We start from the raw sequence: 22,322 nt of genomic DNA, 5'->3' as shown, positions 1-22,322 counted from the left end.
GGGATTATTGTTAATGCTGTGAGTACATGTATTCTTCATAATAGACAACAGCTCAGCTGCTGCTTCATACTATGGGGAAATCCATAGTCTCCCAGGAGTGACAGCTTCCTCATCTCTACCCCTTCGCTCTTCCTTTACTCAAAGAAAGTTTCACCATATTGTAGTGAGTCAGGGTCCTGCTGGTGAATCACACGGTTGCTGACACTGTGTCAGGGACCCCCAAGGCCACCCTCACCTTCAGTGATTCATGGACATTCTCTGCTGCCCTTCTGCATACAATACTCCTAACTGAAGCCAGCCCCCTCACCTCAGGTCAGTATACCATGCCTCCCACCTTGTCATGGGCTTTGCTCCTACAGTGATCACTCCTCTCTCCAGAACCATCAACTGCTCCCTCTACGTTGGATCATTCCCCAAGCTAAGGGAAAACTCACCCTCTTCCCCCATGTCCTTCTCTAGCTACGAACACATTTAATTCCTGCCCTGCAAAGGAAAACTGCATGAACTTACGCAACACACTTCATTGGAGTCCATTTTCAAAATTATCTACAAAGGAAAATGAACCAGAATATCCAAAACAATTCTGAAGTTTAACTTTGGGGAATTCACCCTACAGGAGGTCAAGATTCACATTAATTCTATTATATTTATTGATTGATTATGTTATCAGTGCATTGGAAGAAGGTGACTTCCCCCTTGGCTTGGGGATTGATCCAATATAGAGGGAGCTGTTGATGGTTCAGGAGAGAAGAGAGATCAGTGCAGGAGCAGAGCCCCTGAGAAGGTGGGAGGCATGGGATCCTCAGCTGAGGTGAGGGTGCTGCCTTGAGTTAGGAAGCATTGCATGAAGTTGTTGATTATGATTCTTAATCATCCAGCCCCATATGGCAATTGTGTTACTTCTCCAGTATTCAAGACAGTATGGTATTGGAGAAAAATCAACAGGTCAAAATAGAGCCAGCAATAGACTCACAAACCTAATAAGTTGATTTTCAGAAAAGTGGCAAAGGCAATGGACAAAGATTATCTTTTTAAAATATTGTGTTGTTTTCTCCTGTCTTGTGGCCACTACATTAATTGATTTTTATCCCTCTGGTTCCCTTCCCTGTGTTTCTCCTTTGCACTTCAACTGCTGTTCTGTTTGTCTGTCTGCCCCACCACAGTGCAATATTTCCCACAGCAAGGACCACGTGTCTTTGTGATATTTGAGATGTCCAACCCGTCAATGAGAAACCGAATCAAGAAAATGCGGTACATGTACACCATGGAATACCATGCAGCCATAAAAAGAATGAGATCATGTCCTTGGCAGGGACATGGATGGTGGCGGCAGCCACTATCCTTAGCAAACTAATGCAGGAACAGAAAACCAAATACCAGATGTCCTCACTTTTAAGTGAGAGCTAAATGATTAAAACACATGGACACATGGGAGAAGCATCACACACTGGGCTTACTGGACTGCGGGGGTGGGAGGAGGGAGGGGGTCAGGAAGAATAGCTCGTGGATGCTGGGCTTAATACCAGGGTGATGTGATGATGTGTGCAGTAAATCACGGTGGCACATATTTACCTATGTAAGAAACCTGCACATCCCGCACATGTACCCCTGAGCTTAAAGTAAATTTTGGAAATAAAAAATGTCAATATTTCAGAATCCTTCTTTCCATGTGTTGGTCATTGTGTCATTTATCTAAGCATTATGGTGACATGAAAGCTGAGGCATAACAACAATTAGTATGATCAGCAATTTTTCAGGATTATGCCCCAGTATGATCTAACATCAACTACTAATATTGAATTGCATTTGACTCCTGGAAGTACTTAAGGAAAGTTGGTAAGAAAAAATATTCATCCTTGAAAATATTTTTTAAATTTGTATAAATTGGATCAACACTGAATACCACAGATGTCACTGTCACTGGATGCTAATGAAGTACATAATGGACCCATGAGACACAATCAATAATAAAGGGGGAAATAAAAGGGAACATATCAAAGCACTGTCAGACGAGTGCAGAAGCACACACATGGTCACACCTGCAGCTGCAGAAAGACATGGTAGGAAGTAAAGCCCCACAACTCATCAGCCTTCCTTCTCACCAGCTCATAAGTTCACAAATGAGTTTGCTGAGGGTCAAATGCCCACAGTAAAACTGACCAATTTAAACATCACTGAGTGCCATTTCAAGCATTATGTAGAAAGCTACAGACAACAGTGAACTTATTCTGAGCAAATCTTAATCCATCATCTTCACAGATGGCTATAGAAATGGCCTGTAAACATTTTATCTGATAACCACTAAAGTAATGACGTTCAAACTCTTTTATGACAACGTGTGAGAAATACACAGTTTATATATAGTCAACTAGGCAAATAAATATATGTATGTACGTGGAGATGTGTAGTGTATTTGTATATTCTATATACAGTGAACGCTATTTAGTAATTTATCTCCATTCTTTAAAATGCTGTTTGTGGCTGACAACATTCATCTTATGATCCACTATGGATTAAAAACCAGTTTAGAAATGATTACAGCTTTTTCAGAGAACATCCCCCATGGTTGATAAATGTTGCTATAGAATATATGCAAATATACATGAGAACCCAATTTTGTCCACCTCCTTTGCAATTCAGTGTTTTTAGACAAAAATGTCATCTTTGATATGGGCCACAAAGGCTACTACAAAATATACAATTACTGATGAAATGTGTGTTTCATCTGCAGATATCAGTATCTGTTTTGCACAGGTGAAGTCTTACTTGGAGAAGTGGGAACTCACAGGCAAAAGGAACAGAAAGTACATGTGACTTCTTGTCCTCTTGATATCATGTGGAGGCTTTGCTTGGGCTGCAGCATAGCTGAATGTCATGCATTGCATGCATTCACAGGGAGGTCCCTGTGTGACCTCCATTCCCCTACTGTGCCCCCATTTTATGAAGCAAGTGGGAGAGCTACACTGAAAATGGTAGGTAGTAAATAATTTGGCCTCAACCACCAAGCAATCTGAGCTCACGTGACAGCGTTTACTCTGGTACCCTGAAACTTGCCAGCTGCTCAGAATCTGTAGACTTTGTCCCACCCACCCACCATCCTGTGGAAATCTATGTTTGGTCATAGATTCCCATGTATGGAGGATGGGAAGCTCTGGTCATGTGGGAAATTGAGCCCTCCCACAGGTAGACCGGCTGTGTTGCTCCCAGCTCTGTTTCCTCCCTTAGCAGCTAGAGAGTTGCTAGGGTCATGTATCAGGCAACTCTTCTTGTCTCTACAGTGTCTTTCATACTTTCTGCTGCTTCCTGTTTGTCACAAGGACTCTTTCACAACTTTCCCAATCCCAATCCTAATATGATCCTTTGAACTCATCCAGCAGGTCTGGAGTTATGGCCCACAGGAATGGCAGCGGGAAGTTCAAATTTGGCAAGAAATTCAAGCCTGCTCTTTGAGGCTGGAGTGAGGCCACTCAGGAATCATTAAAGTCCAGGTCTGCATGTGATGGTTAATATTAAGTGTCAACTTGATTGGATCGAAGGATGCAAAGTATTGTTCCTGGGTGTGTCTGAGAGTGTGCTGTCAAAGGAGATTAATATTTGAGTCAGTGAACTGGGAGTGGTAGACCCACCCTCAGTCTGTGTGGGCACCATCTAATAATCAATTGCCAGCGCCACTAGAACAAACCAGGCAGAAGAACATGGAAAACTAGACTTGCTGAGTCTTCCAGCCTCCAACTATCTCCGGTGCTGCATGCCTCCTGCCCTCGAACAACAGACTCCAGGTTCTTCAGCTTTTGGACTCTTGAACTTACACCAGTGATCTGCCAGGGGCTCTCGGGCCTTTGGACATAGACTAAAGGCTGCAATGTTGGCTTCAATACTTTTGAGGTTTTGGAACTCGGACTGCCTTCCTTGCTCCTCAGGTTGCTGATGGCCTATTGTGGGACTTCACCTTGTCACCATGTGAGTCAATACTCCTTAATAAACCTTACTTCATATATACATCTATCCTATTAGTTCTGTCCTACAGATCCCTAACTAATACAGCATGAAACACTACCATCCAGCCATCTGATGGCATGACCATTTGCTAAATAGTTGCTCACAAAACGTCTGAGCCCAGAAATCACTATCTCCCATTCTGTGAGCACTTCTGAGTGCACTATATTAAAAACTGGAGTTAATAAGAAGCAAAAGAAAGTAAAATTTAATAATGATAGTGTCCATGCCAAGAAAGAATAAAAAAAATAAAAGGTAAATTAAATAAGAGATTATGATTATAACTGCTCTCGCTTTTAAAAAAAATATATTTAAAACACCATGATTCCTACTCAAGTTGCTTTTGAGAGACACAGAGAGACTGAGCAACCTTTCTTTTCCAGCTCAAGGTATTTCCCTAAAAGAAGGCCAGCTGCATGAAATATATAGGCGTCATTTTAGCAATATATCTTAATTTATTTATAAAGGGCTACATTCTGATCAGGACACCCTTCCTATCCTTCCCTTCCATATAATATTTCCCACATTAAACTGCTAAAGAATACAAAAGTAATAAGAACAGGAATCATGCGCACAGCTTGCTGTCTACATTGAGAGTTCATACTCCACTGGCTTCATCAACATAACTTTACTAATACAGCAATCTCTTGCCTAGGAAAATAAAAGTTTCAAAGAACGTTACTGTTCATTTCAGCAACTGCCTGAAAGATCCATCAACTCTTCAGTCAAAAGTGTCAAATGACATTTTTCAATCCCAAAACTCATTGAACTGTTGCCTAAAAATCTTTGTCTTCTTGGCTCCACCAACCCTAAATCATTATGATTCCTACCTAACTCTAACCAAACAGTCCCCCACTTTAAAAGACCCACTGTACACCAGATTTCAAAATCAGAATAAATATACTTAAATCCCTTCAACATCTGATGTGCTAGTGCCTCAGTCGAGGTAGTGCTCTCCCTTACAGCATTATGCAAATAATGTCAGCCCTGTCATATGAACAGGCTATTTGGCTGATATTTGGAGAGTACAGCATATGATCCATTTAGTCACCACTGCTTTGCATCATGTCACAGTAGACTGCGCCTAGATCCTGTCATCAATATGTATGTATATTTCTGAATCAAAATACATGATCTGAATGACCTACAGGTATATTCAGGCAAATCAGTCACTAGCCCAGAGATTTAAATGTGCAATAACACATCCTCCCAAAAAAAACTAAGCATGTGTGAATATATTTAGTCTGCAGAAGAGTTTATTCCATTACATTCATTAGAAGCATGGCAGAAAACTGAGAACCAGAGGAAAAAAGTGACTAATCAAAGCATGTATAAAAATTGGTCAAGGTGGGATGATAGCTTGAGCCCAGGAATTCAAGACCAGCATGGCATCAGACTGAAACAACGTTCTAAAAAATAAATTAATTGCTCAGGTGTGGTGTTCGCACCTGTAGTACCATCCACTTGAGAGGCTTCAGCATGAGGATTATTTGAGCCCAAGAGACCCAGACTTCAGTGAGGTATGGTCATGCCACTGCCATCCAGCCTGGGCGAGAAAGCCATACCCCGTCTGAAAAAAAAATTTATAAATAAAGATATAAAAATAGTTTATTTCTTTCACAACAGGCTTTTCTGAGACACATCTTCCATTAAGGGTGACATAGGACTGTGTGTTCCCAACGTTTCTCAATGCATGAGATTGTTTGGGCAAAGAAAAACAAATGCTCTCTTAAGTCCCTTTATTTCCACTACAAACACCCTGTGGATGCGAGTACGAGAACAGCAGGAAAACCACGGTCAGCCTGCAAGTGGCAGACTCAATGGGCATGCTCCCTGCTAAGCAAGTTCCGGCTGCCCATGTGCCTTGCTGTCTGTCTTCTATCCCCGCAGAGCTGTGGAAGGAAACGTCATGACTTCTTTCTTGCCAACTATGACACAGCGGGTAGGTCAGCAGACCAGTCCTCCCAGAAGTTGAAGTGTCAGTGAGTGTGAGGGAAAGCAGAAGGGCTTCCCGTGGGTTGGACCACTCGGTCCATGGCCTCATATAGGTTGTCATCCTTCTACTAAAAGGCAGCGACATCACCATGGCCTTGCTGTTGTGGGGTCCTGGGCAGGGGAGGAAGTAAGGGCATAGAGGGGAGGAGGGTCAGATGAACACGGAATGAGTTGAAGGGTGACATTATTTGCAGTATTTCAGTCTCAGAGGCATAAAAAAACCACACAGAGAGGATGGATTCCAAAGTCCTTAGTGGGGACCTTGGAAGGAGCAGAGAACAGGGCACGGGGGGACACTGAAGGGACAGTGCAGCGCTTAAGGCAAGAGGCGACCTCACTGCGCATGCTCCTTGGGTGCCTCCTTAGTGCGCATGTTCATTGGGCGCCTTGCCATTGGCCCTTCGCCCACCCGGGAGCTGTGATCCTGCACCTCGGGTCCCTGAGGTCTGGATTCTTTCTCCCCTACTGAGACGCAGCCAGTAGGTCCACAGGCCGATCCAACTGGGAGTTGAAGTGTGAGTGAGAGTGCGGAGGAGCCAGCGGGCTTCTGGAGGGTCGGGGCGCGTGATTGGTGACTCCGAGTGAGAAGGGCCTTGATGTCGTCGTCCTTCTCATGCGGCCCCGCAGCTATGGGCCTTCTTGTCTTGTAGGGGTCAGGACGAAGGAAGAAGGAGGGCTTCGGAGTGGGACGGGGGTTAGGTGAAGCTGGGGCAATGCTGGGGTGCTGTTGGCGGTATTCCAGTCCCAGAAACGCCTGGAACTCCCAACAGAGGACAAATTCCAGACTCCTCAAGGGGCATCAAGGCTGGAATGTCGTGGGCGGTAAGGAAGGGGCCTAGAAAGTGGGAACACTCCGGACTGGTGACCGCCACCCCAAGGTTTGTATAACGAACCGCAGAGGTGCCCGCCCGGTGAGGACTGCCCAGTGCTATGTGGCAACTTCTCAACTCCATCTTGGAAGTTCGAATGGGTGGAAGGGGCTATGCATTCCAACAAAACTCGATTTTAGGGGGGAAACGGGCCTAGCAAATGGGTGTGTGACAAAAGCCATGGGCACTTTAATTTTAATTCTCAAGCTGTATTTTCCTAAATGTCTCACGATGGAGAGTCCAATTGTGAAACCAAACCTCATTGGAAATACCGTGTGTCTCTTGCCATAAGCCCTAAGGATTGCTCAGCTAGCTTGACGAACATAAGTGGCTGTACAAGTACTCGATTCAGAAGGCATACACACTTATACATGCCCTCTGACTTACTTTTCAATGTCTTACCAAATTTTTAAAAATTGCAAGTTAGCATTTGGCCATGGAAGTGCTCAAGTGTGGTATACACTCAGGTGCATTTTAACAATCACAGTATTCTGGTTTTTGCTTTGGTTTGGTTTGGTTTTTTTGAGACAGAGTTTTGCTCTTGTTGCCCAGGCTGGAGTGCAATGGTGCAATCTCGGCTGGCTGCAACATTCGCCCCCCGGTTCAAGTGGTTCTCCTGCCTCAACTTCCCGAGTAGCTGGGATTACAGGTGCTCGCCACCACACCCAGCTACGTTTTTGTATTTTTAGTAGAGACGGGGTTTCACCATTTTGGCCAAGCTGGCCTCGAGCTTCTGACCTCAGGTGATCCATCCCCCTCAGCCTCCCAAAGTGCACACTATTCTGTTTGCAGACTGAAATATGAGTTGGCGAGGAAGAAGATATAGACCAAGACGATGTTTACGACTTGCTCAGCTGGTTGGGCCTATGCTTGTGAGTGACTTCACATTCGATTTTTTTCTACTAGCAGAAATTTTTTTGTGTGGTAGTTATTGTTGAACTAGTATAGATACACTGATAAAGGTCTCCCATGTTGATAAAAAATGATCATGGCATCTCATGAAGGAAAGAGTAACCCAAGAAGGCTACATACTGTTTTTGCCTGGATGTGTGAACTTGTGTTCCTCGATTTCACTGGTGATTTCCTCTTCATGCTTATTCATAGCACATTACACCCATTCAACCCAACATAAATTAAAATGGCTTCCAACGCCATTGAGGGTAACGGTCTCAGAGTAACCTCTCTATGGGAACAGTAACTTAATGAAGAATAAGTATGTGGAATCGTTTTGGGATAGTGTAGGAGCATGTCTTTAAACATGCATATGATCAGAAGTATCTGTGTAATCTGTATATTCATATTATTGACATGCATTGATAAGAAAAATTTTTTATCTGCACACACACACACCACCACCCCCGCCCTTGTCTCAGGAGCCCAGTGTGCCAGAGCCTCAACAAGAAGAACCACCAACTGAAAGTCAGGATCATACACCTGGTCAGAAGAGAGAAGAAGATCAGGGTGCAGCTGAGATTCAAGGTGCTGGGAAGGGAAAGAAAGAATGCCTATGGGGGGAGGAGGCCTGTGTGTGCATCACGCCTTATGCCATGACCAGTAACAGGAGGAAAGAAAGCAATAGGAAAGGATCTCAAACATTTGCCGAGAGTTTTGCAAGAGGCTGGAAATGTGATGGGTATAGTTTGCAGCTTCCTGCAGTCCCCGGATATGATGAATCTTCTCTTTTTCTTTGAGATGCATTTTGTATGCTTGAAAATATAGTCCTTCCTAAATCAGATGAAACCGTTTAATTGGTTGTATAAAAATGTACATTATTTCACCAGTTTAACTTGATATTCTTAGGATGTTGCAGTGAGATCCTCTCAGCCATGGTGTTCACAGTGTTGTAAGCACCCTTCGATAGCATGTGGGGTGCCAAGTCACCCTACCATATAACATCCCAAATAAAGCCCATTTGCAAAGGGATGTTAACCTCATTTTATAAATAAGAAAACTGAGGCCGGGTGTGGTGCCTCACCCCTGTAATCCCTGCACTTTGGGAGGCCGAGGTGGGCGGATCACTTGAGGTCAGGAGTTCGAGACCACCGTGGCCAATGTGGTGAAATCCTGTCTCTACTAAAAATATACGAATTAGTTGGGCATGGTGGCACACACCTGTAATCTCAGCTACTAAGCAGGCTGAGGCAGGAGAATTTCTTGAGCCCGTGCGGCGGAGGCTGCAGTGAGCCAAGATCTCGCCACTGCACTCCAGCCTTGGTGACACAGCGAGACTCCATCTCAAAAAATAAAAATAAATAAATAAGAAAACTGAGGCTCAGAGATAGAGGCTTACCAAGAAAACTTGACTCATGGAGAAGGAATTCATATTTTGTTCCAAGGTGTGCATTCTTCCTGCCATCTATTTTAGAAAATGTGAATGATTTTGCTTAAAAATGCTTAATACTCAAATGTGTCTGTACTATAAGGTACTTCAATATTGGCTCAGGACAAAGCGCAGTTCAGTGAAACAGGATAGCAACTCCAGAAAAGAGGTCAATGAATGACAGCCACTGTTTCCTTTGATGTACATTTTTGACAACATGTTTCGTAAAAGGTGGATAATTCAGGATGTTGGCGTGCAGGTAACTGTGTTAATAGGATATGGAAGGGGCTTTTAAAAGTTGTTTCAATATTTTTATAATTAGAAAACTCCAAGTAGGATAAGATTATCGTGAAACAGAAATTGTTTTCTCAACGGATAGCATTTTCAAACTAATCAGAGCCAGAATTTGGGCCATGGATTATTTTAGCAATTCACTGTTAAGGGGTTTCCAGAATATGACTGTCAACAATGCTCATTAATTTCTTTGCACTTCAGTTCCCATACTCTCACTGGAAGACAGTGATTTTGCTGTTATATTTCGTACTTTTTTTCTTAATGACATTCATGTATGGAAAGTCACATATAGGGCCTTTGGACCTAAGAATTACTTTAATAAAGTTTAACCCCAACATTTTCAAGATACCTCAACAGGGGATGAGTGTCAGGACCATAAGATTTGTCATAAGCTCACCAATACATTGATCTAATCCTTCAGAAAATTACATTTAAGTTATGATTAAAATGCTATCCGTGAGGCCGTCTTCAGTTTTCCTAGGTAGCTGTGTGTTTATAATACACATTAGTAAAGTATGGGAAATGTAGGTGTGCTGAGACTTATCCTCAGATTGTCATTTAAGATAAGATATCATAATACAGGAAAACAAACATTTATTACCACAGTAGCCTCTAGGCTTTTATTGCACAACACTAAGGAAAAGAATAGGATCATCTCCTTATTTATCATTCTGGTTTGGCTGCTCCAGTCCATATCCTTGGTATTTTTCAGTGCCTAACCTGGAAGCTGATCTCCAGGAGCTGTCTCAGTCAAAGACTGGGGATGAATGTGGAGATAGTCCTGATGTCCAGGGGAAGATTCTGCCAAAATCAGAGCAATTTAAAATGCCAGAAGGAGGTATGTTATCCATTAAGATTCAAAATTATGTGCTTTCTGTATTACACAATATTATACTTTTGATAATAAAAGGAGAGAATATTACTGCCCCTTTAGAAATAGAGTTCAAACGCAGACTTTCTTTGGAAGGTAATTCAGACCCCAGAAGCCTGACTGCAAAGCTGAAACACTATCAGATACAGACACAAATTGGGTGAAAGCCATATTGAACCATCAAATAGGAAAGCATTTTCTTACTTCTGATTATAACCAACAGCTAACAATTTTCAGATTATTTTGTAATTTCTGCTTTTCACAAATATATAATACACTCGTAATACCTCTTTGTGTGAAATATGCTGATCCCTGAAGAAGATTCTAGTACCAGCTCTAACATAATTTGTGAGATTCTGGACAAATCACATAAATCCTACACCCATTTTTGCTTTTATTGAAAGTAGTGAATGCACATCAGAGAGATTAAAATCCATTTCATTGCTGATTTCTACATGCTCTGGTTCTGTTGGAGAGAATACAAAGATATTCGGATTTTCATGATTTGTTTATCATAACGATCAGCTTCAGTCCAATTGTAATATCTGAGTTGAGATTTCATTGCTCCTAAGAAAACGAGCAGGCACTCTGCTTGATGTTTGTTTTTCCATAAGGAGACCTTCGTGAGTGTTCTTGGATTTTGTCAAATCCTCAATTCTCTCAGGCTCTTAAACAACTATTGTTTCATTTATTTTTGTTTGTTTTTGTTTTGTTTTTTTCGGACGAGGTCTCGCTCTGCCGCCCAGGATGGGGTCCAATCTTGGTTCACTGTGACCTCCGCCTCCTGGGTTCAAGCGATTCTCATGCCTTAGCCTCACATGTATTTGGGATTACAGGTGCGTGCCACCACGCCCAACTAACTTTTGTATTTTTAATAGAGACGGGGTTTCACCATGTTGGCCAGTCTGGGCTCGAACTCCTGACCTCAAGTGATCCACCTGCCTTGACCTCCCAAAATGCTGGGATTACAGGTGTGAACCACCTCCCTCACCGGACCCAATGATTGCATTTGCAGGAACCTACAACATTCAGACCATACATTCAGACCGTTCCCGCAGTGAAGCCTTGAATGACTGAATAATAAAATGGAAAGAGACAGTCAAGTTTTTGTGGCCCATGAAGTAGGGAACATGCATGTAGGTCAGTGATGCTCAAAATGGTTGGAAGATGCCTGCGCTAAGCATGCTCCCTACCCTTCTGTCAATCGTCATGAGCTACTGTGTGTAATTAGATTGAAGACACATATGGTAACCTCTAAACATATCAGAGGTTATATATTACAGGTTTCTGCCTTGAGTCATCAGATGATATGATTTAAAGGTCAAAGACTATAACGTACTAAGTCCTGAGTAGTCCACGTAAGTATCTTTTACACATGTTTTCCAAATTGCTGACTTAATTAGAAGAACTTCTGAATTTAAAGGATGCACTGCATTTTTAGGGGAGAAATTATCTAAATGTTTTACTCCACACTTCTGAACCACTCCATTAGACTAATTACATCAATAGATAGTTTGTAGACGATTTCCAGGAGCCTACTGAACAAGCCTCAGTTGTATTCTTAGGACAGTCATAGCGTTAAATGCATATCTTATTAAAATAGATAACAAATTACATGATACAAGAAAATAATACTAAGACATAAAAAATAATAAAAGAGTCACAGAATAAACTTAAGGGAAAAGGAAGCAGGCAGTAAATGAAAGGTATGAATCATTAACAAAAGGAAAACTAATCCAAAAGTAATACATTTAATAGATCGTACTTTTGAGAAATAGGTAGGAAGACAGCATCCAGTAGATTAAACAATCTTGAAAAAAATGGAAAAAGCACAACATGGAATATGAACAAGACCCAGATATTGAATGTAAGGCATAATTGAAAGTGAATACATTCTTAAACACTAATATTTTCAGAGTATGGATGAAATGGTTGACATGCTAGGGATGCCTACATTATTTAATATGTCCCTGCAATACCTGAATATCTGAACGCCACAAAGACTGTGCATGAACTTGTGAAATTTGCTAGTCGTCCCTCAAAAACAGTTACTTTTAGAAGCAAATATTTAGCTTTTCCAGATGTCTTACTCTCCGTTTTCATTTCCCTCTCCATCCATTTCTTCTTTTTTTTCCACACTGGTTATGATATATAACCCTTTCACATTTTAATATCAATCATGATCTTGATACCTTAAAACTTATATGACCATTTAATTAATTGTACAAACGGGAATAGTTTCCAGTGAAAAAAGTGTCATTATTCATATGGACATGAGGACTATAGGTGAAAACTGGATGCAAATGGTTAGTGTATGTTAAAAAAGAACAAAGAAGGGTAAACTAGCTCAAAGCAATATCACAGCACTTCTTCACGATAGAGAAAAAACAAATGCAATACTGGCCTTTCTATTCATTCCACTTATGTATTTCCTAATGTGACATTAACTGTTTTCTCAAAAGATAGTTTTCAGACTATTTGTAGGAACCTATTGGACATTCAGACCATACTCTCAAGCCAAAACTTTAAATTATGCATTTTTTCTGGAGGAATTTTTTTTTTCAGAAATTCCTTCTGTTTCTTAGGTTTTTTGTGTTCTCGTTGTATTTTGAGTAAACTCTACACAATGTTTGCCATCTACTTTAAGCCCCTTTTGATAGATTCACTTGATTTAATGTGATCTGACCTCAGACTGTCTTTTGGTTTCCTTCTAGCACTAAAAGCAGGGTGTGTTTTAAAAATGTTGCTAATGTATATGTTTGGAAGTGTATCCTCAAAGTCTCTACAGAGGTCTAGTTGAATATTAGCCGTAGGGAGACTCTTCAGATTCTGGTTTTAGTCCACTGTATAAAACTAGACCTTTGGTGTCCTTTGCATACCTTTAATTTCATCTGAATACAGTTCTGCTAGTAATGTTCCCTCCTGTTATGTTTCTATTGCAGGGGAAGGGAAACCACAGCTTTAAACGAAGACAACCAAAAGAATGCAAACTGGATTTATCCGAGATATTTGACTTTTAAAAATCTCAATAAAGTTTTCCAGTTTTCTCCAAAGAAGTATCACACATCTTTTGTTCATTTATTCTCGCATATTAGACCCTATTGGAAATTTTGGCCAGGTGCAGTGGCTCATGCCTGTAATCCAAGCACATTGGGATGCTGAGGCAGGAGGATTGCTTGAGCTTGGGAGATTGAGACATGCTTGGGCAACATGGCAAAACCCGCTCTCTACAAAAATAAATGAATGAATGCATGAATATATGCATATATGTATGTAGGTGTAGTCCCAGCTACTCTGGAGGCTGAGGTGGGAGTATCCCTTGAGCCTAGGAGGTCAAGGATGCAGGTAGTCATGTTCATGCCACTGCAACTCCAGCCTGGGTGAATGAGACTCTGTCTGAATAAAAAATCGTATCATTTTTGCAACTTTGTATTCTGATTGAGCTGGTATACACGTGTGATATTGTGAAATATATATATTTGGTCCTGGACCCTGCTTACTGTCATACAACTCCTACAGGTTTTAGAATCGCCTCATAGTGACGTCTTTTTGTATGCTAGTGAGTTGACCATTGACTGGCAGCTCCTAGGTAGCTCTAGGATAGGGGATTAGAGGGTTGGCACTTTCAGCCACATCCCCAACCTTCAGGACGGAGAGGGGCTGAAGGTTAAGTTGATTGCCAATGGCGGGCCAACAGTTTAGTCAGTCATGCCTATATAATGAAAACCTCCATCAAAACCCAAAAGGACAGGGTTCATAGAGCTTCTGCCTAGCGGAACACATGGAGGGTAGCATGCCCGTAGAGGCCATGGAAGCCCCCTGCCTCTTCCTTCTATTCCTTCCCCTATGTATCTCTTTATCTGCATCCTTTGTTAGGATATCCTACTTTCCACAAAATATGTGAGAATTCCCCAGGCTGTAGAGCTGGATGAAAGAACTACAGCCTAGGCAGAAGAAAGGGGAAAGCAACTAGGGCAACTTGCTGAAGCAAAATTACTTGGATCCTACCTACACTGTCTCCTTACAGGCGATGGCATGACATAGCCATGGGTGTAAGAGCCATCCTGCCTCTCACACACTGGCCTTGAGATGGTGGGCAGGATACTTACATCCTGTGGGACTGTTTCTCCATTTTAAAGTTGAAATTAGAATATTTAGACTAAATACTTGCTATGAAGAATAAATGAAATAACATACAATGCAGGCATTACATTGCAGAAAAATTTACTAGTTATCTTTCCTTAATCCCTTTAAAATTTCAAATGTTTTCATTCCATTTTTCTTTACAACTACACCTCTAGTATGTGATAACTGCTTTGGAATTGCAAGTAGGAATATCAATCTACCTTTTTAAATGCATTTGACTTCAGAAACTGATTTGATGTAAATATGTAAATTAAATAGCAGTGTAGCTGGCATCAGACATGGCATTGATTCTGAAGTTGATTTGTAAATAACCGAGGTGTGACAAGGCCAACCCTATGTCAGTACTATGTGCTGAAAACTTGTTTGGTGTGTGTGAAGCCATGAAGAATAAGTCTATTCCGGTCAGCCAACACCACAGAACTCAATATCATCGTGTGTCAAGAGCTCAGGCAGTCCCTAAGCAGCCCTGCGGTGGCTAATGGGGCCACAAGGATCACCAGTGCAGTTGTAATTTTGGCTTGTCATATATTCATAGATTTGGCAGGTAAAAGACAATGAGCCCAAATGGATCAAAGTGGTTGATTACTTGCAGACTCAGCAAAAGCAAGATTAACATCGTGTCAGCACTGTGTCCCTAGGCCTACAGTACCACACTGAATTGGAGTTACTCAGTGACAGCACAGATGGTGGGTCTCTCTGCCTGTGAGGAGCCCACAGTCATAGCATAAGGCCAATTTTGAAACCACACTGAATCCTGAACCCCAGATCACACCTGACCGAGTTGCAACTATGGGACAGCAGGGGTGACCCAGCTCCCGAACATCTCACACAGAACACCTTAGGGATGTCATCCATGCTTGTGAGGAGGAGGAACCTGTGTCAATGACTACCCTGAACTGGCTGCCTGCTGACAGCTCCCGTAAACCAAAGATGCAAATCAGTTGTTTGGACTGGACAAGGAACCTTAGAGGGAAAGGTCCCTTAGTGGGAGGCCACACTGGGGGCCTTGGCCAGCTCCTACCTGACGAATGTATGTCCTGCTGCGGGTGCCCTAACAAGGGTAAAGTCTTGTTGTCCAGGGATATCACCTGTGCCCTCTGGGATTGTTCTTACCTATATGCCCTGACTATCCCATCACTGCCTCATCCCTGGAAGGCATTCACATCAGCTTCAGCTTCCTGTCCATAGTTGCGCTGAGCCTGAAATGCTGGCTTGGGCTGGATAAAAATGGTTAATACAGAATCTTAGTTAGGAAGTCACCTGCCTTTGTCAGATGGACCTTCAGCATTAATAGGATTCGTATAAGATGGATGTGATGGGAAATTTGATGTGTCAACTTTGCTACGCCACGATGCCTGAGAAATGTTCACTTTGACCACAGTAGATGTATCCATGAAGTGTTTTCTTTACATGAAAACTAGCATTTAAATCAGCAGACTTTGGGTAAACCTAATTGCCCTACCCAATGTGGGTGGGCCTCCTCCAGTTCCTTGAAGGCCTTCAGAGAAGAAGACAGGGGTCCTCCACAAGATGAAGAAATTCTGCCTCCACACTGCCCTCGATTTGAGCTCTCATATCACCTCTTCCCCGCGTCTCCAGCCTGACATCCTGCTCTGTGAGATTTGGACTTGCCAGTCGCAACACTTCCATGGGCTAGGTCTTCAAACTCAGTCTCTCTCTCTCTCTCTCTCTCTCTCCACCCACCCACCCACACGTGCACACACACACACACACACACACACACACACGTGCACGCGCAATGAGGAACCCTAACCAATAGGCTGCATATGTCTGGGACCCTTAAAGGGCATAACTGAGATCAGTACTGCAGGTTGGTCTCACTCTGCTGCATGGCTCCTAAAGCAGAGGCCTGTGGCATTCCCCTCCCACCCTCTGCAGACTGACATCCACGTGGCTCATCACTGTGACTTAGGGTTTGGTCATCCAACCATGTAGAGATCACTACAATTCCACAAGTGTTCCCTGCCCTCCTTCTGCATGTGAGGTCCTCTGAGATATTTTTAAGTCAAATGTCTAATACAAAACCAGTTTGCGTTCTTTCAGCTTGTATTCATTTAAACCTGCAGTTGCCTTTCACCTATAATAGAAGAACAACATTACTAGCAGAACTGTATTTAGGTGACATTCAAGGTATGCAAAGGACGCCAACGTTTTAGTTTCATACAATAGACAAAAACCAGAAGCCTATGAGTCACCCATTGGCTTACATGCAGTTAGACCTCTGTAGAGATTTTGAAGATAGATTTCCAAGCATATACATTATCAATACTTTTTAAACACACCCTGGTTTCTAGTGCTACAAGGAAACCAAAAGACAGTCAGAGGTCAGAACACTTTAAATCAGGTGAACCTATTAAAAAGTGGTTCAAAGTAGAAAGCAAACATTGTGTATACTTTTGCTAAAAATATAACCAACACACAAAAAAAGTTAAGAAACAAAAGGAATTTACAAAAAAATGTTTAATGCTTTAGCTTGAAACTATGTTCTGGATGTCCAATAGGCTCCTGGAAATAGTCTGAAAACTATCTTTTAAGAAAACAGTTTATTGCATTTGTTTTTTCTCTGTTGTGCAGAAGTGCGAAAGTGTTTCTTTGGGCTAGTTTACCCTTCTGCGGTTTTTAAGGTACAGTAATCATTTTCCCCAATTTTCACTTAAAGTGCTAATGTCAATATGAATACTGCCTTTTTACACTTGAAAGTATTCCCGTTTGTATAATTAATTATATGGTCACATTAGTTTTAAGCTATCACTATCATTCCTGATGTCAAAACGTGAAACCGTTATATATCATGAACAGTGTGGCCAAAAAGAAAAAGGAAATAGAGGGATAGGAAAATGGAAAGGACAGTAAGACATCTGGAGAAGCCAACCATTTGTTTCTAAAAGTAAGAGTTTTTGAGGGACAACTAGCAAATTTCAGAAGTTCTTCCAGTCTTCGCGATGTTTAGGTATTCACATATTATAGGGATATATTAAATAATGTATATGTGCCTAGCATATCAACCATTTCATCCATACACTGAAAATATTAGAGTTCAAGAACGTATTCACTTTCAGTTATAACCTAAATTCAATATCTGTGTCTTGTTCATGTTCCGTGTTGGCCTTTTTCCATTTTCTCCGAGTGTGTAAACTACTGGATACTCTATTCATAACTATTTCCCCCAAAAAAATCTTTTGAATTTGTTACTTTTGGATTCGTTTTCCTTTTACTAGTGATTCGTATCTGTCTTTTATTCATTTCCTCTTTCCTTTCCCCTTAGGTTTATTCTATTGCTCTTTTTTTTTATTTTTTATTCTTCTCCTTTATCATGTAATGTGTTGTCTATTTTAATAAGATGTGCATTTAGGACTATAATCTTCCTAAGCATACAGTTGAGGCTTCTTCAATAGGCTCCTGGAAATAGACTGAAAATTGTCTTTCTCTCTCTCTTTTTTTTTTTTTTTTTGAGACGGAGTCTCGCTCTGTCGCCCAGGCTGGAGTGCAGTGGCGCGATCTCGGCTCACTGCAAGCTCCGCCTCCTGGGTTCACGCCATTCTCCTGCCTCAGCCTCCCGAGTAGCTGGGACTACAGGCGCCCGCCACCACACCTTGCTAATTTTTTGTGTTTTGTTTAGTAGAGACGGGGTTTCACCGTGTTAGGCAGGATGGTCTCAATCTCCTGACCTCGTGATCTGCCCGCCTCGGCCTCCCAAAGAAAACTGTCTTTGTATGTAAATGGTCCAATGGAATTGTTCAGCAGTGTAGAGTCCAAACGTTTAGGTAATTTCTTCCCTAAATATGGAGTGCTCCCTTGAAATTCAGAAGCTCTTCTATTAACAGTCAGCAATTTGGAAAATATGTGTAAAAGATACTTATGTCGACTACTCACGAATTAGGACGTTATAGTCTTTGAACTGTAAGTCGTATCATCCGATGTCTCAAGGCAGAAACCTGTAATATGTAACCTCTGATATGGTTAGAGGTGATTCTATCATATGTGTCTTCAATCTAATCACACACAGTAGCTCATGAAGACTGACAGAAGGGCAGGGAGCATGCTTAGCACAGGCATCTTACACCCACTTTGAGCGTCACTGACCTACATGCATGCTCCCTACTACATCGGCCACAGAAACCTGACTGTCTCTTGCCATTTTATTATTCAGTCATTCAAGGGTTCACTGCGGGAAGGATTTAAAATACAATTATTCCTTAAGAACCAGAGAATTCAAAATTTAACAAAATCCAAGAACAGTCATTTAGGTCTCCATACAGGAAAACAAACATCAAGCAGGGTGCCCACTCTTTTTCTTAGGAACCATGAAATCTCAAATCAGATATTATAACTGGAGTGAAACAAATAATATCTTTGTATTCTATCCAACAGAACATGAAAATACAGAAATCAATCTTGAAACAGATTTTAATATATCTGATTTGCATTTACTATTTTCAATAGAAAAAGATGGATGTAGAATTTTTGGAATTCATCCAAAATCTCACAAATTATGTTAGATCTTGTACTAGAACCTCCTTCAGTACTCAGCATATTTCACACAAAGTGGTATTACAAATGCATTATGTATTTGTTTAAAGCAGAAATTAGAAAATCTGAAAATTGTTGGCTATTGGCTATAGTCACAAGTAAGAAAATGATTTCATATTTGATGATTCAGTATGGCTTTGACCCAATTTGTTTCTGTATCTGATAGTGTTTAAGTCTTCCAGTCAGGCATTTGGGGTCTGAACAACTTTTCAAAGAAAGCCTGCATTTGAATTGTGTTTTTAAAGGGGCAGTAATGTTCTCTCTTTTTATTATCAAAAGTATAATATTGTGAAAAACAGAAAGCACATAATTTTGCATCTTAATGGGTAGCATACCTCCTTCTGGCATTTTAAATTGCTCTGATTTTGGCAGAATTGTCCCCTGAACATCAGGACCATCTCCGCATTCATCCCCAGTCTTTGACTGAGACAGCTCTGGAGATCAGCTTCCAGGTCAGGCACTGAAAAATACAGAGGTTCTTGATTGAAGCAGGCAAACAAGAAAGACAAATAAGGAAATGATAATATTATTTTCCTCAGTGTTATGAAATAAAAGCCTGTAGACTACTGTGGTAATAAATGTGATGTAAAGATGTCACATTTTTGTTTTCCTATATTATGGAATCTTATCTTAAATGATAATCTGAGGATAAATCACACCACACCTACATTTCCCATACTTTACCATTGTGAATTATGAACAGTGAATATCGACTAAGAAATCTGAAGTCTGCCACATGGATAGAATTTTAATCCTAAATGAAATGCAGTTTTCTGAAGGATTAGATCAATGTATTGGCCTGCCTATGAGAAATCTTACAATTGTGACACCCATCCCTTGTTGAGGTAACTTGAAAATTATTTAGATAAATTAACATTATGCTTAGGTCTAAGGGCCCCATATGTAACCTTACATAAATGAATCACATTTAGAATAAAGTACCAAAAATAACAGGAAAATCATTATCTTCCAGTAAGGGTACAGGAGGTTGAGTGCAAATAAATTAGTGGTCATTGTTGACAGTCATATTCTGGAAACCTCTTAACAGTGAATTGCTAAAATAATCCATGGCCCAAATTCTGCCAGTGTTTAACGCAAAAATGCTATCTACTGAGTAAACAACTTCTGATTCAGGATAAACTTATGGTACTTTGAGTTTTCTAATTATGAAAGTGCTTCTACAACTTTTAAAAGCCCCTTCGAAATCATACTAATATAGCTACCTGTATGCCAGTGTCCTGAATTACCCACCTTTTGCCAAACATCCTGAAAAAATACAGAAAGATACCAATCAAAGAGTGGCTGTCATTTATTGAGCTCTTTTCTGGAGTTGCTATTCTGCTTCACTGAACTGTGTTTCGTCCTGAGCCAATACTGAAGTACTTTACAGTACACACACATTCGAATAGTAAGTATCTTAAGCAAAACCACTGACCTTTTCTTATTACAACATGGATAACACAAACCTTGGGACAAAATATGAATTCTGTCTCCATGAGTACAAAGGTTCTTGGTAAACCTCCATTTCAGAGCCTCAGTTTGCTTATTTATAAAATGGGGCTACCATCCTTATGCAAATGGGCTTTATTCAGGGTGTTATAAGGTAGGATGACTTGGCACTCCACATGCTGTTAAAGGGTGCTTACAGCACTGTTGACACAATGGCTTAGAAGATCATACAACAACATTCTAAGAAGAACAAATTAAACTAATGGCACACTGCATATTTATGCATAAAATTAAACTGCTTCATCTGATTTAGCAAGGACTGTATTTTCAAGTACACAAAAATATATTTCAAAGTTAGGAGAAGACTCGTTATATCCAGGGACTGCATGAAGCTGTAAACTGTACTCTTCACTTTTCCAGCCAACTTTCAGCAAATGTTTGCGATCCTTTCCTAATGTTTTCTTTCCTCCTGTTACCGGTCATGGCATAATGCATGATGCACACATAGGCCTCCTCCCCCCATAGACGTTCTTTCTTTCCCTTCCCAGCACCTTGAATATCAGCTGCACCCTGATCTTCCTTCTTCTGACCAGGTGTAGGATCCCGACTTTCAGTTGGTGGATCCTCTCGAGGCTCCTCATCACTGGGCTCCTGGGACCGTGGTTGTGTGTGTATAAATAAAAAGTTTTGGCCGGGCGCAGTGGTTCACGCCCAGCACTTTGGGAAGCCAAGGCAAGCAGATCACGAGGTCAAGAGTTCGAGACCAGCCTAGCAAACACAGTGAAACCTTGTCTCTACTAAGAATACAAAAATTACCCAGGCGTGGTGGCGCATGCCTGTAATCCCAGCTACTTGGGAGGCTGAGGCAGGAGAATCGCTTGAACACGGGAAGCGGAGGTTGCAGTGAGCCGAGATCACACCACTGCACTCCAGCCTGGGTGACAGAGCAAGACTCTATCTCAGGAAAAAAAAAAAAGTTTTGTTATAAATACATGTCAATAATGCAAATATACAGAATACATAGATATTTCTGATCATAAGTCTAAAGACATTTCTCCAACACTATTCCATATACTTATTATTCATAAAGTTATTCTTCCCACAGAGAGGTTACTCTAAGACAGAGTTACACTCAAGGGCTTTGGAAGGCAGTTTAATCTATGTTGGGATGGATGTGTGCAATCTGTTATGAATGAGCATACGGAGGAAGTCATGGGCAAAATCTGGGGAATCCATCCAGGCAAAATCAGAATGTAGGCTGGGCACAGTGGCTCAGGCCTGTAATCCCAGCACTTTGGGAGGCTGAGGCAGGCGGATTGCCTGAGCTCAGGGGTTCAAGACCAGCCTGGGCAACATGATGAAACTCCGTCTCTATTAAAATACAAAAAGAAATTAGCTGGGCGAGGCGGCGTGCACCTGTAGTCACAGCTACTCGGGAGGCTGAGGCAGCAGAATTGCTTGAGCCCAGGAGACGGAGGTTGCAGTGAGCCGAGCCTGGGTGACAGAGCAAGACTCCGTCTCCAAAAAAAACACACACAACGTAATCCTCTTGGACCAGTCTTTCCTTCATGAGATGCCATGATCATTTTTTATCAGCTCGGAAGACCTTTAACAGTGTATGTATACTAGTTCAATGACACTATCACAAAAAAAAATAGTTTCTGCTAATAGAAAACAACGAATGTTAAAGCACTCACGCATACTCCCAATCAGCTCAGGAGGTTGTAAACTTCGTCTTGGTCTCGGCCTACATGTTGATCTTCCTTGCCAAATTATATTTCACTCTGCAAAGAGAATACAGAACACTGTGATTGGGAAATGGCACTTGAGA

The 22,322-nt window shown here is 41.4% G+C and overlaps 1 protein-coding gene and 1 pseudogene across 1 annotated transcript; one reads left to right on the top strand and one right to left on the bottom strand.

Annotated features, from left to right (window-relative positions):
- The first annotated feature begins 6,380 nt into the window (after window positions 1–6,380).
- Window positions 6,381–13,398, top strand: LOC129395278 (X antigen family member 5). Its single transcript, XM_055106359.2, has 6 exons — window positions 6,381–6,506; window positions 6,642–6,813; window positions 7,653–7,732; window positions 8,234–8,339; window positions 10,187–10,312; window positions 13,288–13,398. Exons 3-6 carry the CDS (start codon window positions 7,661–7,663, stop codon window positions 13,308–13,310), a joined length of 327 nt encoding a protein of 108 aa, XP_054962334.1. The 5' UTR covers window positions 6,381–6,506; window positions 6,642–6,813; window positions 7,653–7,660; the 3' UTR covers window positions 13,311–13,398.
- A 2,235-nt stretch (window positions 13,399–15,633) lies between these two features.
- On the bottom strand, window positions 15,634–22,261 carry LOC100977817 (X antigen family member 3-like; annotated as a pseudogene).
- Window positions 22,262–22,322: the final 61 nt, after the last annotated feature.

Source organism: Pan paniscus, chromosome X (genome assembly GCF_029289425.2).
Source record: "Pan paniscus chromosome X, NHGRI_mPanPan1-v2.0_pri, whole genome shotgun sequence".
NCBI classification, from domain to species: Eukaryota; Metazoa; Chordata; class Mammalia; order Primates; family Hominidae; genus Pan; species Pan paniscus.
Note: the sequence above shows the minus strand (reverse complement) of the source record. Positions and strands in the feature narration are given on the sequence as shown.

Excerpts from the sequence above, each read along its gene's own strand:
- LOC129395278 (XM_055106359.2), top strand. The coding sequence starts at position 7,661 with ATGAGTTGGCGAGGAAGAAGATATAGACCAAGACGATGTTTACGACTT. Across the intron at positions 8,340-10,186 it reads GGGTGCAGCTGAGATTCAAG|TGCCTAACCTGGAAGCTGAT; the intron begins GTGCTGGGAAGG and ends GGTATTTTTCAG. Across the intron at positions 10,313-13,287 it reads ATTTAAAATGCCAGAAGGAG|GGGAAGGGAAACCACAGCTT; the intron begins GTATGTTATCCA and ends TTTCTATTGCAG.